Source organism: Tripterygium wilfordii, chromosome 15 (genome assembly GCF_013401445.1).
Source record: "Tripterygium wilfordii isolate XIE 37 chromosome 15, ASM1340144v1, whole genome shotgun sequence".
Taxonomy (NCBI): Eukaryota; Viridiplantae; Streptophyta; class Magnoliopsida; order Celastrales; family Celastraceae; genus Tripterygium; species Tripterygium wilfordii.
In genome coordinates, this window is record NC_052246.1 from 13,668,153 (window position 1) to 13,683,445 (window position 15,293).

Genomic DNA, 15,293 nt, shown 5'->3' on the forward strand with positions numbered 1-15,293 from the left:
AAGGTCAAATAAAAGGACTAAAAAGGTTCATGTTAATTGTGACTAATGGAGGTAATAAGATTGACATGTGGGTTGGTTATATATGTGTCTAATTATAATATCCACCACGTCAGTAAACCGGTCCGGTTTTCGAAAATAAAAGTGATATTTTTGTGATAAGCAGCCTAATAGTAATAGGCTAATAGTAATGCCAATGATTTTCGCCCAAGAATTTAAAATATTTTGTTCACTTTCTTCAGCCATACACATCCAGACTGATCATCAAAGGTAATTCCATAACCTTGGTTTTTTTCGAGTAGGAAAATCAGAAGAAGATTACCTTCAATATTCATTTCTCCCTCTCCATGAAATGGTCCAAATGCTTCTTTTACAATTACTGCACGTAGTCACTGATTTACTAGCATCATTTTCATGGCAAGAAGCAAAGCAAACAGAGACAAATGGCAAATAGTTTTGTGTGTGTTTATCCATTAACAAAAGAAGTGTTTAACAGAAATTGTTCCAAGTTTTGGTATCAAAATGAGACCAAAAGTAATTAGCTTACTTGGCGTTGGCGCAGCATACTAATTTTGTCACTTGCATGTTCAGAAATTGGAAAAAAAATAAACAAGAACGAACCTAAGAGTCTAATTAAGACGAATGATTAAAACCAAACAAACAGAAAGTTGTAGAGCTGGGGTTTTTGATTGATGACTTTTCCAATGTATATAAGTAGTTTCAATGCATGTACGTAATTCTTCTAATGCAGATCATTCTTCAGGATTTGGTAGAGTCATGGAGAGCGGCAGCAGCAGTTCACACAATCCACCAGGTATTATGGCTGTTCTTGATTGATTTCTGTTTCATATAATTAATGGTACTCTAGGTAAAAAAACTACAAAATTGATAATAAAAAAAGAGCCTGTTGCTTTTCTCACATGCATTCCAATCTAGTAAAAGTTTATTTACTTTAATGAAAATGATAACAAGTATGGATTTCTAGTCTATGAATTGTAATTGTCACTAATTAAATTAACATTTCGTACGTGACATTTGTCTTCAATGTAATTCTTAATTTGGAGCAGCAGCCAGGGAGATGTCAGAGTTGGAAACACTTCAGAAACAGCTTGAGGAGAAAGAACAAAGGATTCGAGAGCTCAAGACTCAGATTGAATCAGTGAAGCTTCAAGTAGAGGAATTAAAGAATAAGAAAGAATTCTCACAAGAGAAAAAGGACGCTTTCAAGATCCTGAGCACTCAATACAACAGCCTGAGAGATGAATATGTTGCATTGACAACTGAAAAGATTAAGGATTTGAAGTAGCAACTTCTGAACTTGTGGGCTTATCTTACTCTAGCTAGCTAAAGACTAAAGTACAGTACTGACCCATAAAAAGAAATGGTAATGCGCCATATTTGAAGTTGAGGTTGTCCTTATATACCATTATCGTTTATTTCCAGTTGCAAAGTTCAAGTCATGTCATTTCTGGTATACCTTTCAACAATATCTTTGCCTTCATTTATATTTTCCTCTTTGAACTTTCTTGAGGTCTTGTTAAGTCCATTCCAAACTGCCTAACCAGAAGACACCAGTCCAAAATTTATGGGTCAAGTCAGTATACTGACTGACCCAGTTTCCTCGATCAATGAGTCCAGTGGTTGAAACTCACCAAATGCCATCTTTAATTTTCACAATGACACTAATCCTTGTCCTTATCTAGTTAACGGCCATGGCTGCCCATTCAGAAGGGATAATGCACTAAGAATATTCCGAGTTACTAGTAACAAGAACATATGCCCTCAAGTAAGTTAAAGTTTGAAAATTCTTGGAAAATTAGAGAAGTAGAGATATTTAGTCTTGTTTTATTATGATGCTTGAACAACAGTTCAGAAGACAAGTTTAACTAGTTTATGTGCGTTGGTTAACATCATTGTTGCACAATGAAACTGTAAGAATCATGAACCAAGGTTTGGAATCAATAATCAAATAAGCTGGAAGTGGATTAAGGGGCTCCGCAATCAGTTTTAAATTATAGAGTCTACATTTGGAATCCAATGGCTTGAGAGATGTGCCACATCATATCACACTTTTGTTTTTTCATTTTAAAAATTTGTATGATTTTTTCTTTACCATTGGATCTGAATTGTAGACTCTAGGGAATTGCGCAGCCCCCAAATCCGCTGGAAGTTGGGGTGATAGGGTTAGCAGAGCAAGTTTGGGAATTTTGTGCGACGAAATGGGCTTGCCCTCTCGTTATGGTTTTGACGGGCCTTATTAAGTTATTGGGCCTAAACTCTGGAGGAGGCTGCAGGGCTTAGTCATCGACCTCTTCATACTGCCGCGTAATCAATTAACATACTGATAACCGGATAAGACTCGGAACTCCACTAACACTCGAACACTCGAACGGATAGAGGAATGGAAGCCATGGCGCGAGCTTGGCTCCATTCGAGGAGCACAAGTGCAGTGGCTTGTGCCGTAAAGAGCGTCGAAGGTGAGAGTTACCGAGTTGAACTTCCAGATAAGAAGCGGAACTCGAGGGTTCTGGTTTTGGGAGGAACGGGTCGGGTTGGTGGGTCCACCGCCATTGCTCTTAACAAGCTCTGCCCAGATCTTCGCATTGTCGTTGGAGGCAGAAACAGGTAAGGAAAATCAAAACAACCCTGATTTTGATTCCGTTTGTTTGCCATGAAATTTAACGAAAATGAAAGAAATGGTTTTTATTGATACCACTCAATGAACAATGGCAAGTTATTTCTGTTGGGGCGCGCATGGGGTGTTTGTTATTTGGTTTCTTAGAAGAATGAAGTTGAGATACTAGCTGCTTTGTTGCTGAGAATACTGAGGATAGATAAGGAAAGGAAAGTAGATGCTTGGCACGCATGGGGTATTTGTTATTTGGTTTTTAGAACACTGAAATTTCACTCTTATCACATGCTGAGTTCGTATTAGTTAGCTTCTAAATTGTTAGTCACAGAGATAAGAAGTATTTTGGTGTTCTTTTACGAAGGAATTTTGTTCTTTTAATGTTCATAGGATTGGATTGCTTCATTCTTCTTCAATTACTTGTCCTGCTTACCATACTAATTAACTTTGCATGAAAGGGAAAAGGGTGCTGCCATGGTTGGAAAACTGGGGAAGAACTCCGAGTTTTCTGAAATCAACATTGATGATGCGGATTCACTGCAAGCAGCTTTGAGTGGTAAGCATGAAATTTCGTATCCTGGTTTGATCATTTATTAATTATTTCTTAAAATGAAGAGTGGTGTAACAAATATGACAATATGACATTATTCTCCTATTTAAACTAGACACATGCCTTTTTTTATTTTGACTGGGCACTGCATGTCTAACTTCCAAGCTTTGAATGATGAAAGTATGAATGTTTTCTTCTCTAGCTGTTGAAGAGAAAATAAAAAGTGTCGTATACTATGAATGATGCCCTGAAATGGTAAACGTGCAACCACCTCTAAAATTTGAAAGGGCATTCTTATGGTGTCACATAACTTGTAAGACTCAATCTATACTCTCTATCGACAGATGTGGACCTTGTCATTCATGCTGCAGGGCCCTTTCAAAGGGCAGCAAAGTGCACTGTATTGGAAGCTGCTATAGAGACCAAGGTAGGAAAAGGTAACTATTATGTCCTAATTTCATTATTTTGATACTATCATATATACACACGCACACACACACACACACACACACACACACACACACACATATATAGGTGACCAATAGCAGGCTTATTTGCAATCTTATTATGTGAGTAACATCTTACAGTTATTTCTACGCTTCTACTTGCAGACAGCATATATTGATGTTTGTGATGATACAAGCTATGCTCTGCGTGCAAAATTATTCAACAATAGAGCACTGGCTGCAAATATTCCCGCCATAACAACTGCTGGGATCTATCCAGGAGTGAGCAATGGTACTATTTGTTACATTTCAGCTACTAAGGTGCACTACTTGTGGCACAGATTGAGTGCAGAGTTTCCTATATAATGAGCAAACTTCTAGAGTTCATGATAACATTCATGTGCTACACATTGACACTTACTACTGTAGATTAGGAACCGCTGAATGCAAAAAAATAAAATAAAAAATGAGAACAACCGCCAAGTTGTTTTTCTAACTTTAGTTGAGATGGGATTTTCTGCAGTTCTCCGCATAAGTTCAATTTGGGAGTGCCTGTCAGAATCCATTTCTCTTCTCTGGCACCACCGATCTCTTTGGTACCATATGCTAATTACTTCTACTATCATGACAGTGATGGCAGCGGAGCTAGTTCGAGCTGCTAGAAGTGAAAGCAAGGGGGAGCCTGAGAGGCTAAGGTAATCATTTCCCCTGCTTTTACCTAATTGACGCGAGTTCACAATATCCTCATTTCTTCCTTTGCACTTAAGTCCGTTAAATTTACTTTTGCATAACTATCTCAGGTTCTACTACTACACGGCTGGCACAGGTGGTGCAGGTCCAACAATTTTAGCCACCAGTTTTTTACTTCTTGGAGAAGAGGTGGTTGCATTTAACAAAGGTCAGTTTATCTGAAAATCATATCCTTCCTTTTTATTTCATTTTTCTGTTGTTGACACAATGATACCTAATTATGGAATATGCTGCAAATCAGGGGAAGAAATCAAACTAAAGCCTTACAGTGGAATGCTGAACATTGACTTTGGAAAAGGGATTGGCAAGAAAGATGTTTATTTATTGTAAGTTCTGTAAGATTTCTGTAGCTGCCGATCCATGTTATCATCAGTTCTTAGTTAATTCCATCCTAAAAGATTAATTACCCCAATATCAGGAGATGCCTATATTGACTAACAAATAGGTTAAAAATCTTGTCACCCACAAAAGAATTCGAAATGTTGATACTTCCATCATGAAGAGTTGAAGACTTTAAGGCTCCTTTTTCCTTTAGTTATTATCTTGAATTTTCTTGCTACCTTGGATAAATGTTTGACAATAAAGTTTGTGCTGGTTTTCCGAGCCTGGGTTATGTTGAAGTCTGATCTCATTTGGTCTCCATTAAGTTGCTTGATTGAGAAAACGTGAAACTGTGTGACCTAAAATGATTTTCTACTTAACTTCATTTTCAGGAATTTGCCGGAGGTTCGCACTACTCATGAGGTCCTTGGAATACCGACCGTCAGTGCCCGATTTGGAACTGCACCATTCTTCTGGAACTGGGCAATGGAAGCCATGACAAATCTTGTTCCTGTGGTATGAAGTTAATATGATATAGAACAAGATAATAATTGCGACTATTCAATGCTTTTCTCTTTTAGGTACTGTTGATAGAACTTAAAAAGTAATTGATATACCAACTTGTGTCAACAATTAAGTGATATATGTAGCGAAATCATATAATTTATCACTAGGCATTTTCAATTTGACAAAAAACAAGATGTCCTTTCTATTCGAATAGATGATCCAAAAATGTTAACAAAGGCAGGGGAAATTATGCCGAGGTGATTTGCTGAAGCCTAAGTTATGTTTGATACTATACTTACTGTATGAGTAAATGCGGTATTCGTGTAGGAAGTTCTGAGAGACAGAAGCAAAGTCCAACAGTTGGTTCAATTGTTTGACCCTGTAGTAAGAGCAGTGGATGGGATTGCTGGAGAGCGAGTGTCTATGAGGGTGAGACACTAAACTCATAAATGACTAAGTTTGATAACTCCCATTGAATTATTTGACGTAAAAGCTCTTTGCTTTGGATTTTCCTCATTTGTGACTCGCATTGTAGGTTGATTTGGAGCATACAGATGGACGGGACACCGTTGGCATATTTAGTCACAGGAGGCTATCTGTGTAAGTCTTACATGTCCAGATCTGTATTTTACACTCAGTAAGAAGCATTTTGAAGTGTATTTTCTGGGTGTTTTAATTTTAATATGGAATTTCAGATCAGTAGGTGTGGCAACAGCTGCCTTTGCTCTTGCAGTTCTTGAGGGAAGCACACAGCCTGGGGTTTGGTTTCCGGAAGAGGTATTTTCCGCTGCTTAATATGCTGACACAAAAGTCCATTTTTTTGTTGAAAAACCTCATGTCACATTCTTCATGTAGCCTGAAGGAATTGCAATTGAGGCGAGGGAACTTCTTCTCCATCGTGCATCACAAGGAACGATAAATTTCGTAATGAACAAGTAAATATTTTTTCTTGGAAATTGAAGTATATATCTCTTTAGTTATCTATTAACATTTTTAGTAGTGATAGCTAGCATTTCTTCCTCTACAGGCCAGCGTGGATGGTGGAAACAAATCCGAAAGAGTTTGGACTTGGAATTTACATTTGAGAATCCTTGGGAGGAAGACAAACTATGGTTTGACTTCTGCACTACATTGCAGAAGCAAAAGGTTCAGAGTTTTCCCAGAACTGGATATTCTTTAATTCTTAGTTCAAACAGTGAAACAGATTTCTACACCACTGAGCGATTGAACAGGCTTTACAGGACATGGATGCTGCTTGTTTTTCATATGAAAATGAGGAATACGATGTAAATTTTAGTTTAACTACATTCACAAAGCAGTTTTTACTGGTAATTGTTTGAAGAACATGTAACAAACCATTCTCAATGAGCAATGGTTAAATATTTTTCTTCTCATGTTTCTTTGCAGTTTTTGTTTCTTCCAAAAAGACTGTGATTAAGATTACATTTTTCCAGTAATCTACAAAAGCTCTGCATTTCTGTATTAGATGCTGGACATGGAGGACTATGTTTTATTACCATTATGACATTAACACGTCCAAAGGGAATAAGAGATGCTTTGGACGTCGGCGTCCTTCTGTGTTGGTCAGGGCGGCCTGGTTTTTAGAACCTTGGCCACCGCATTGAGCTCGTGTAGCCTTGATTATGGGCTTATACCGTCCTCGCATCCTGGGCTTTAAGCTTCGATCCAGTAGGCCAGGCCCACTGAATTCATTTTTTTTAAAAAAATAATTTAAAATGCATTTCTGATTGTATAATACTATAATAATATATACACACAGAATTACAGAATCGCAGACCTTACAAAACCCCTTCCAGTTCCAGTAATAGGGTTTAAGCACTTCGGTGCCTCAAGCTTCAGCACTTACTAGTTCATTCATGGCTGCAAGAATCTTGATTTCTAGGGCTTCGTCGAAGAATCTCCATCAGAGTCTTTTGAGGCCTTTCTTTTTCCATCAGTTCCCACCGGCTTTCCAAGTCCTAAGGAGCCTTCACTCTTTGGTTTCCCGGGAGTTCAATTCCCGCAATTCCAGGAACTCCAGGAGCATAAACACTGCTCCTGATTACAATCTTGACGAAGCAGGTGTTACGGCCCTTAGTCTCGATAACCGCGTGCCAGCCACTGTGATCACGGGTTTTCTCGGTTCTGGAAAGGTCAGTGGGTACTTGTTCTTTTTTCCCTCTGTTTGGTTGCCGAGTGAATGGTGAAAGTGAAGGAAAAATGAATCAAATTGACTTTTATCTTAATAAACTCTTGTATTAGCATGAAATTCAACTCATTCTTGGACATTCTATATGTTGCAGACCACTCTATTGAATCATATTCTGACATCCCAACATGGCAAGCGGATTGCTGTCATAGAAAATGAGGTAGTCGGGCCTTGTTTTATGTTTGCAAAATATTGTTTTTGTTGCTTATGATGTATTGAGTAGTAGTTTCAGCTCTGTAATTGGTGGATAGAGTTATTGGGTTTTTTGTTAATGTTTATTTTGTTATTTCAATGATTGTCGATGCAGTTTGGTGAGGTGGATATTGATGGATCATTGGTTGCTAGCCATTCCTCTGTTGCTGAGGACATTGTCATGGTTAATAATGGTTGCTTATGTTGCACTGTGCGGGGAGATCTAGTTAAGATGCTTTTGGAGTTGGTTAAGAAAAAAAGAGACAAATTCGATCATATTGTCATAGAAACCACAGGTATGTTTGGTGAACCTATACTGATAGAGTTTGTAGAGACCATATTGTCATACTATGAACTATTAACTCATCCTAAAAGTTTACAGGTTTTTCCTGCATTCTTGAGATGCTTGAGGTATTGTTTGCATAAGCCATTGAACTGTGTGAGGATGTGAGTTTGAATCATGAAACATGATCCAGATCTCAATGTGAATGAATTGTATTTATACATACTGTATATCTCATTGTGGGAGCTTAGGGAAATCCAAGAGTAGATGAATACTACCTCATAGTAGCATGTAACTATTTTTTCCTTAACACCTGAAATTAAAAGTGCCCTTGATATGTTGGTCAAACTGTTTTTCCCATTGTGAAGTTTTATCTTTTCTTATTGTTTTAGGATGTACGTGAATGGGTTTTGTCGTTCCTCTCGTAGAATGCATGTATCTTTAGAATTAATTAATTTCATGATGCAGAACCTGTGAATTCTCATTTTAGGTGCATAAATTATGTGCCCTTTTAAGTGATTTCCCTTGCATCTTTATATGGTGGATTCCTCTTTGCAGGACTTGCAAAACCAGCTCCTGTCATTGAAACATTTTGCACTGATGAACTTGTTTCACGCCATGTGAAACTGGATGGAGTTGTTACTTTGGTTGACTGTAAGCATGCCATGCAACATCTGGATGAAGTAAAACCAAGGTTTGTGGTGAACGAGGCAGTAGAGCAGGTTGCTTATGCAGATCGAATTATTTTGAACAAGGTAACCTCCGGTTTCCTACAGCAAAAATACCAAACTCCAGCATTTTCTATCTGCATTGTTTTTACCTTTCAACTAACTCATGTCCTTAGTCCTGCTTCTAATACCGGTGTGTTTCTTTTTAGTATATTGATGGGTTTTTTCCGGATGGTCTTGGCAGATAGATTTGGTATCTGAGACTGAATTGGAGAGATTAACCAAGAGAATTAAAGTAAGTTCTTCCATCTTTCACACGGGGCCTAATTTGGGCATTGTGTAATTTATATTTGAGCTCTGTTTTTGGTGCCATGCTTGACTCCTACTTGTAACGGTGCCATGCTGCTAGCATATAAATGGGATGGCTCCAATTAAGCTTGCAAAGTACGGATTGGTCGACATGGACTTTGTTTTGGGAGTTGGAGGATATGATCTCGAAAGGTTGTTAAACATCTTTGCACTTAGGCAGTCTCTAATTTTTCATGTTATCATTTAAGGGTTTGGAATGCATATTTATATTTCAAACAATATAGTTGGACTCAATGTTACTAATATGTGAAATGTCTTGACATTGCAGGATTGATTCTGAAATTAACACAGATAGTTCCAGTTGTGAAACCCATAAACATGAAGCCACACAAGGTTATCATCACTTCATTCGTGCCATTTTTCTATGTTCCATTACCTAATGTACCCTTTTGGCTGCGTGTTTTCAGAACACCATAAGGGGCATCATCATCATGACCACATGCACGATTCTGCTGTCTCAAGTGTTAGTATTGTTTGTGAGGGCACCCTTGACCTTGATGAGGTAATTAATATTTCTGTGCTCTTTTTTTATTGACCTCTTTCTTGGTGAGAGGGAATATTAATGGAGAGGGAACAAATTGGACACCAGTAACGAGCAAAAATCGATTAGCCCGTAAGTCCACTGATTAACAGAAGATAATTCATTCTCTTTCATCATTCTGCTGATGAAAATTGAGGTCCATGATAGCTGAAGCTAAACTGACTTTTGAGTAATTGGAATTCCTATTCACTAAAAGGAAGAGCGGATGAATATTTTGCATTGGGTTTTATAGGGCTTCCTGTTAGATGTGAATTTCATGATAGTGCAAAGGGTGTATTCTTGGATGAAACGAAAACTTTAAAATTTTGATCCCATAGCAATGCTTTTTACCTAGAAGCATCAGTAAACTGTATCTGTATGAGCACTTCCATTTGACTGAGATCTGTTTGTCTATTGTATTTGCGCCTTTTCTTTTCTTGCTGTATCTTTTTGGCATAATTTGGAATTTTCTGTTCACTCCCATTCTTGTCTAAGTTCAGACATGGTGTCTTATTCTTACTCTTTTGTGCACGGACCAGCTTGATGATTGGCTTGAGAGGCTGATTGAAGAAAAAGGGGAGGATTTATACAGAATGAAGGGTGTCTTGTCTGTGACTGATTCTGATCAGCGCTATGTTTTTCAGGTTCTTGTTTCTTGATCTTATGATGCTTTCAGTATCTTACGAGTAGTTCTTCCATGACCGTCTTTATTTCTTTAAGATTCAATATTAATCCCATTTTTTCCTTGCCTGTTTTATGCCGTCATTTCAGGGGGTGCACTCCATGTTGGATGGTTGCCCGGGGAAAACATGGGGACCGGAGGAGAAGAGGGTTAACAAACTTGTGTTTATAGGAAGGAATTTGGATGAAACGGCACTAAGAAAAGGTTTCCAAGGTTGTCTAGCGTAATCGTAAGCTCACGCATGCCATATTCTTGAAAACACCAGACGTATTGGAATTGGAGGTGAGAAACAAACTTGTTGAGGGTTGTGTATTGACTGGTTTGTATATCCCAAGTTTCCATTTGATGAGAGAGAGAGATTTTATGTTCATGAGAGCGCATACTTAACTGCATTATATGAAGCATTTTGGGTTTTGTTTGGGCCTCATGTCTTTGTTTAATCTCCATCCAGAATGTATATCGCTTCAAGGGCCATATTGTTACCATATTGTTATAGAATTTTCGTTTTCCAAGTTTGGGCCGGCCCTAATCTATGGCATATGCAACTCGGCCCATGATAGACTCTAGTCATGAAAACTTGGGGAGATGCTTTGATAAATGGATCATAATTATTCACGTTTCACTCTTGAAGGCAAAACTCTCGTCTGGTTTAGACGAGAGAGTTTATCTGATCTGAATTAAATCACGTTTGGACATAAATTATGTTTGAAATTTGAGTTCAAATACAAAAATTTTGTCCAGTTTAAAATTTGGTTTGGGTTTAAACATAGAAATTTTGTTCAATTTATATGTTCGGCTCCTAATTCGAATTAGGTTATCGTCCGATTTACTTGTCCAAATTTAATCAATTAAATATGTTTCAAATCCAATCAAGTTAAGGAGTGAACATGTATATATTTTATAAGCATATTTTATTGTCCAACCCAAAACCGACTGGTACCCATTTTCTTCCACCATGGTGGAATCTTTTGTTATCATTTCGTAAAAAACAAAAAAAAAAAAAAAAAAACCTCAAGAACCTTGTGAAAGGACATGCTCTTGATTAGTGTCTAAAAGCAAAGTTTTAATTGGACGGACTCAAAATCGGTTTTTACAATTTGGCCAAATAAAATCAAACGAATATTCTCCGGTCATCTCCAAGCTCCCGCGATGTTTACGAAGACGTCGAAACGTGTCTACATTCTCATGTGAAAGCACGGAAAGTCCTGTTTTGCCCCCACCGCGGTGGGTCCTCCATGTGACTTCACGAATATTCCATTCACCTTGTTAGCCGGCGAATATTCCACGCTGGCATCTACGTAGCGTTAAATAATTAATATTCTCTCCTCCAAGACTCTTTTGTCGTTTCTCGCACCCTTTCAGGAGCTCCCATCACCATTGGATTTGCATAAGCTCTTGAGAGTCAAACAACCTGAAGACATCCAACGGTGCAGGATCAGTAGAGTTATGCATGATAAACACTACATGTTTTCTACTTTTTTTTCTTCTTCTTGTTCTTAGTACGTTCATATTGGTATCAGATTCGTCGGCGAGGTTTCCTCCTCATGTTCTTACACTCATTTTGTATAATTAATTATATATAATCACTGTCAACTTGTCCCCTTGTCTTTGTAATTTGGAAACAAGAACTGGATTTTTTCACTATGTTCTTTGTGTTGAGAGTTTTAAATCTCAATTGCTAAGGCTGTAAATTAATTAAAAGGAGATTTAGAATGTTTTTATTCGTCTCTTTTGTTCCTACTCCATCTCACAACCCTTCTTTGTTCTTAGTCGATGTACATTTTGTTTGATATTGAATCAAAATCTATTTCCAAAATAAAACCCAGCAAGAGAACTTAACATAAAAGCAATTTTTGACTTATATAATTATCGTCTCATCTCATGCAAGAATCATTGGTCCGTCCTTGTAAGAGACTCGTATATATATTTCGTGTATTCATTGTTCATCGACACCGCTTATATATACTCAAAAGTCCAAACTAGGAGCAGTTGGTTCTTCTTCTTCTTCAGTACCTTTTTTTTTTTTTTTTCCTTTCTTGATTTATGAACACATTGGGGAGAATTTTGCAGCAAAAGAGGCAGAGAGAAGGATTTTGTGGGGTATTGAATTTATTTTGGTAAGGTGAGTTGGATTGGAAAATATGGAGAGAGGCTATGGAGGGGGTTATTCATATGCGAATGGAGTGGTGATGACCAGAGACCAGAAGCCAAGGCTGCGATGGACTGCTGATCTTCATGAGCGATTCGTGGATGCTGTAACCAAACTTGGTGGCCCTGATAGTGAGTACATTTACTTTCCCCCTTCACTTACTCAAATCAATTTTTCTTTTTTCAGCTCCAAATCTTTTTTTCTCTTTTGAATTGTGGGTTTTTCTGCAAAACCCTGAATAAGAAAGTGAAAGTTCATAAATTAGAGTCATAAACAGATGCAGATTTCATTCAAATTTCAAATTGGTTAACGAATGTTTTAGATTGCAAGTCAATTAGTTAGGAGAGAAGTTTTGATGATCTGTTCATTGCAGAAGCAACTCCCAAGTCAGTGTTGAGGTTGATGGGCTTGAAGGGGTTAACATTGTACCATTTAAAGAGTCATTTACAGGTATGTAATTATCAATATAGACTCTTAATGCTGCTTTCTGTTACTCTGATTCACATTTTTTTGTTGAAAGAGTGCAATTTGGTTTTTGGTTTATGACGCTTAGAAATATAGGCTGGGACAGCAGGCTCGGAAACAGAATGGTGGAGAACGAAACGACGAGAGTGATGGTGAGTGTCATTACTTGATAGTTTGATTTAATGGCATTCAAAGTCTAAATTGGAACCAATGATGTTTGGGATTACTTATTGTTTATGTTTGTTTTGTGAGCTTATTCCTATGTATACTTACGGATTATTTATTTATCTGATCTTGAAGGGGGCTTATATGTTCAGTTCGGCAATCAATCCTGTGGGACAAGCACCAGTTCATCAAGAGTTGATAGCAGAGAAGGGTATGTTACAGCATCACAAAACCTTACACATTCATCAAATCTGATCCTAATTCTACAGAAACTAAATGAGTTCATAGTAATTTTAGTCAGCTGCCCGTCTTCATAAGAAGCTCCCTAAATGGTCTGTATTGATTGCGCTATGATCGGATCAAAACGTGAAAATTTCCAGCATTTTCTTTTGCTTCATTTATTGTAGCCCTGATATCCATTCGAACATTGCTTATGCCAGTATTTCAAATAATCTGCATAGGTTTTTCCAAAGCCATCAAGAGCACACATTTGAGAGAATAGTTAACTTAGCCAAAACAGACAATAGTTTGCTGCTTACTCTCATTAGGATCTCCTTTTTTGTTTCTGTTGTATAATTTTGGACTTCATATTTTGGTTTTATTTCGTAACACAGTTGAACTTGTATTGGAACAGAGATGTTCCGATTGATGAAGCTCTAAAGTGCCAGATTGAAGCCCAAAAGAGGTTACAAGAACAGCTTGAGGTACATATCTTGAGTAGTCTTACTATCATTTTCTCTAGGCATTCATAAATACAAGGGAACAAGCAAACGGTTGAATTAGATAGAGAGAATAACAAAAAGTAATGTTTTTAAATATCTTGGCTCGATTTACCAAGATGACCGAGAGTTCATACAGGTTCTGTAGTTCAAGAGTTCATGGTCTTTTCTGCAAGTGACAAATTACTCTGATAATCTGACATACAGGTGCAGAAGAAACTACAAATGAGAATAGAAGCCCAAGGGAAGTACTTGCAAGCAATGCTGGAGAAAGCCCAGAATGGCCTTTCACTAAATGTGAATTCCAATGCGAATCTAGAAGCGGCAAAAGCTCAATTGACAGACATCAATTTGGCTTTGTCGAGTCTTATGGAGAATATGAATGCAGAATCTTCGAACGGATTAAGTACTGCAGCTGCAAGGAACAATCACTACAACACAGTAAACAGTTCTTTTCAGTTTCTCGGCGGAGGGGAAAGAGAAGAAGCCATAAACATCAAGGTCGAAGAAGGTTCGATGCATTTTGACTTGAATACCAATAATAGCTATGACTATGTTGCTGCAAATGGATCTGAAATGGAACTCAACATGCTTTCACTTTGAAAATAAAATACCACCATTAGGACTATTCATGTATTCTTCGTCGTATGCCCTCCATAGCTGCTTATACATATATGAAAGTTGCACCTTGATACATGCCAATTTTGTGAGGATCCTAAAATGTTCCATGGTAATTGTGGGCTGATAAAAATAGAGCGATTTAGAGGGGTATAGCACTGGAAAAAAAATTTCATGCATCTCTAGACATTTTTGTTTCCATGAGCTTGTTTGATGCTTAAAATGTCCGTAGCAGAGAACAATTTCCTAATTACTCTGTGTTTTCTTGTCCACTTTCTTCTTTCATTTGATTCATTCTCTTAATGTTCTTCAGAGATAGAAATACTGAGATTGAAATACTTTCCATGATGCTTTAGCTGTCAGAAAATGACAGGTTTTCTAGTACATTCATTTCATACGTACTTGTTATTGTAGAGATTATACCCCCTACTCCTTTACATAGATGGATGTACTTGCTTGCTATAGATAGAGCTTCAAATATTCATCCATGCGAGTGCATTTTACTTCTGGATAAAGCTCTGAAGCTTTTTTTGCTTCTCCTCTTATTTCAAGGTTTGTCAAACAACCTTCATTGAATATGTTAAGCAATACCCTTAATGGAAGCAAGTAAGTCTTGAGTAGAAATACCGATCTTTTCTAGTTTCTTTCCAGTAAGCTTCTCCCACATCCCTACGAACTGTGTTTGAGACAGTGTTTTCCCATAGAGATACACTAGCAAGCGTTATATTTGAACAGGAATGGAATTGTGTGGGACAATCCAATCCAACTCCAAAGAAAAGCTTGGTTGAACTTGAATGACACTCCGTTTTTATGAACGTCAAGTAATCTCTTCACTATTATTAGATCATATTCAAGTGCCACAATCTAATTCAATTCCTTGTTTTTTTTTTTTTTTGTGTTTTTTTGCTTGATCATATTCATCTGTAATTGAATAAAAAGATATAATTCGCTGCTAAACAAATTAAATTTCATCCTTATCCAAGTGATGCTGGCTACAGGTTAGTTGCTCCTTTAAGACACTAAAATCTATACAATTACAGTCCATAATTTGAAC

The 15,293-nt window shown here is 37.4% G+C and overlaps 3 protein-coding genes across 4 annotated transcripts; all 3 read left to right on the top strand.

The window, feature by feature from the left end:
• The first annotated feature begins 2,361 nt into the window (after positions 1–2,361).
• On the top strand, positions 2,362–6,594 carry LOC120016204. Of its 2 annotated transcripts, none has more exons than XM_038868863.1 (13): positions 2,362–2,622; positions 3,085–3,182; positions 3,521–3,603; positions 3,788–3,914; positions 4,254–4,317; positions 4,423–4,520; positions 4,614–4,698; positions 5,086–5,209; positions 5,528–5,629; positions 5,736–5,800; positions 5,896–5,977; positions 6,056–6,135; positions 6,228–6,594. In XM_038868863.1, the coding sequence occupies exons 1-13, from the start codon at positions 2,399–2,401 to the stop codon at positions 6,283–6,285; spliced, it is 1,290 nt and encodes a 429-aa protein (XP_038724791.1). In that variant the 5' UTR covers positions 2,362–2,398; the 3' UTR covers positions 6,286–6,594. The 2 variants fall into 2 exon arrangements, with proteins under 2 accessions (XP_038724791.1, XP_038724792.1); XM_038868864.1 differs by having other exon boundaries at positions 3,092–3,182.
• Positions 6,595–6,991: 397 nt separating this feature from the next.
• On the top strand, positions 6,992–10,610 carry LOC120016205 (P-loop guanosine triphosphatase YjiA-like). Its single transcript, XM_038868865.1, has 10 exons — positions 6,992–7,353; positions 7,504–7,569; positions 7,717–7,897; positions 8,443–8,639; positions 8,797–8,847; positions 8,962–9,053; positions 9,190–9,254; positions 9,329–9,423; positions 9,981–10,085; positions 10,213–10,610. Exons 1-10 carry the CDS (start codon positions 7,078–7,080, stop codon positions 10,348–10,350), a joined length of 1,266 nt encoding a protein of 421 aa, XP_038724793.1. The 5' UTR covers positions 6,992–7,077; the 3' UTR covers positions 10,351–10,610.
• A 1,059-nt stretch (positions 10,611–11,669) lies between these two features.
• Positions 11,670–14,575, top strand: LOC120016393 (myb family transcription factor PHL11-like). Its single transcript, XM_038869140.1, has 6 exons — positions 11,670–12,403; positions 12,646–12,722; positions 12,826–12,889; positions 13,038–13,113; positions 13,537–13,606; positions 13,829–14,575. The coding sequence occupies exons 1-6, from the start codon at positions 12,265–12,267 to the stop codon at positions 14,222–14,224; spliced, it is 822 nt and encodes a 273-aa protein (XP_038725068.1). The 5' UTR covers positions 11,670–12,264; the 3' UTR covers positions 14,225–14,575.
• The last annotated feature ends 718 nt before the right edge of the window (positions 14,576–15,293 follow it).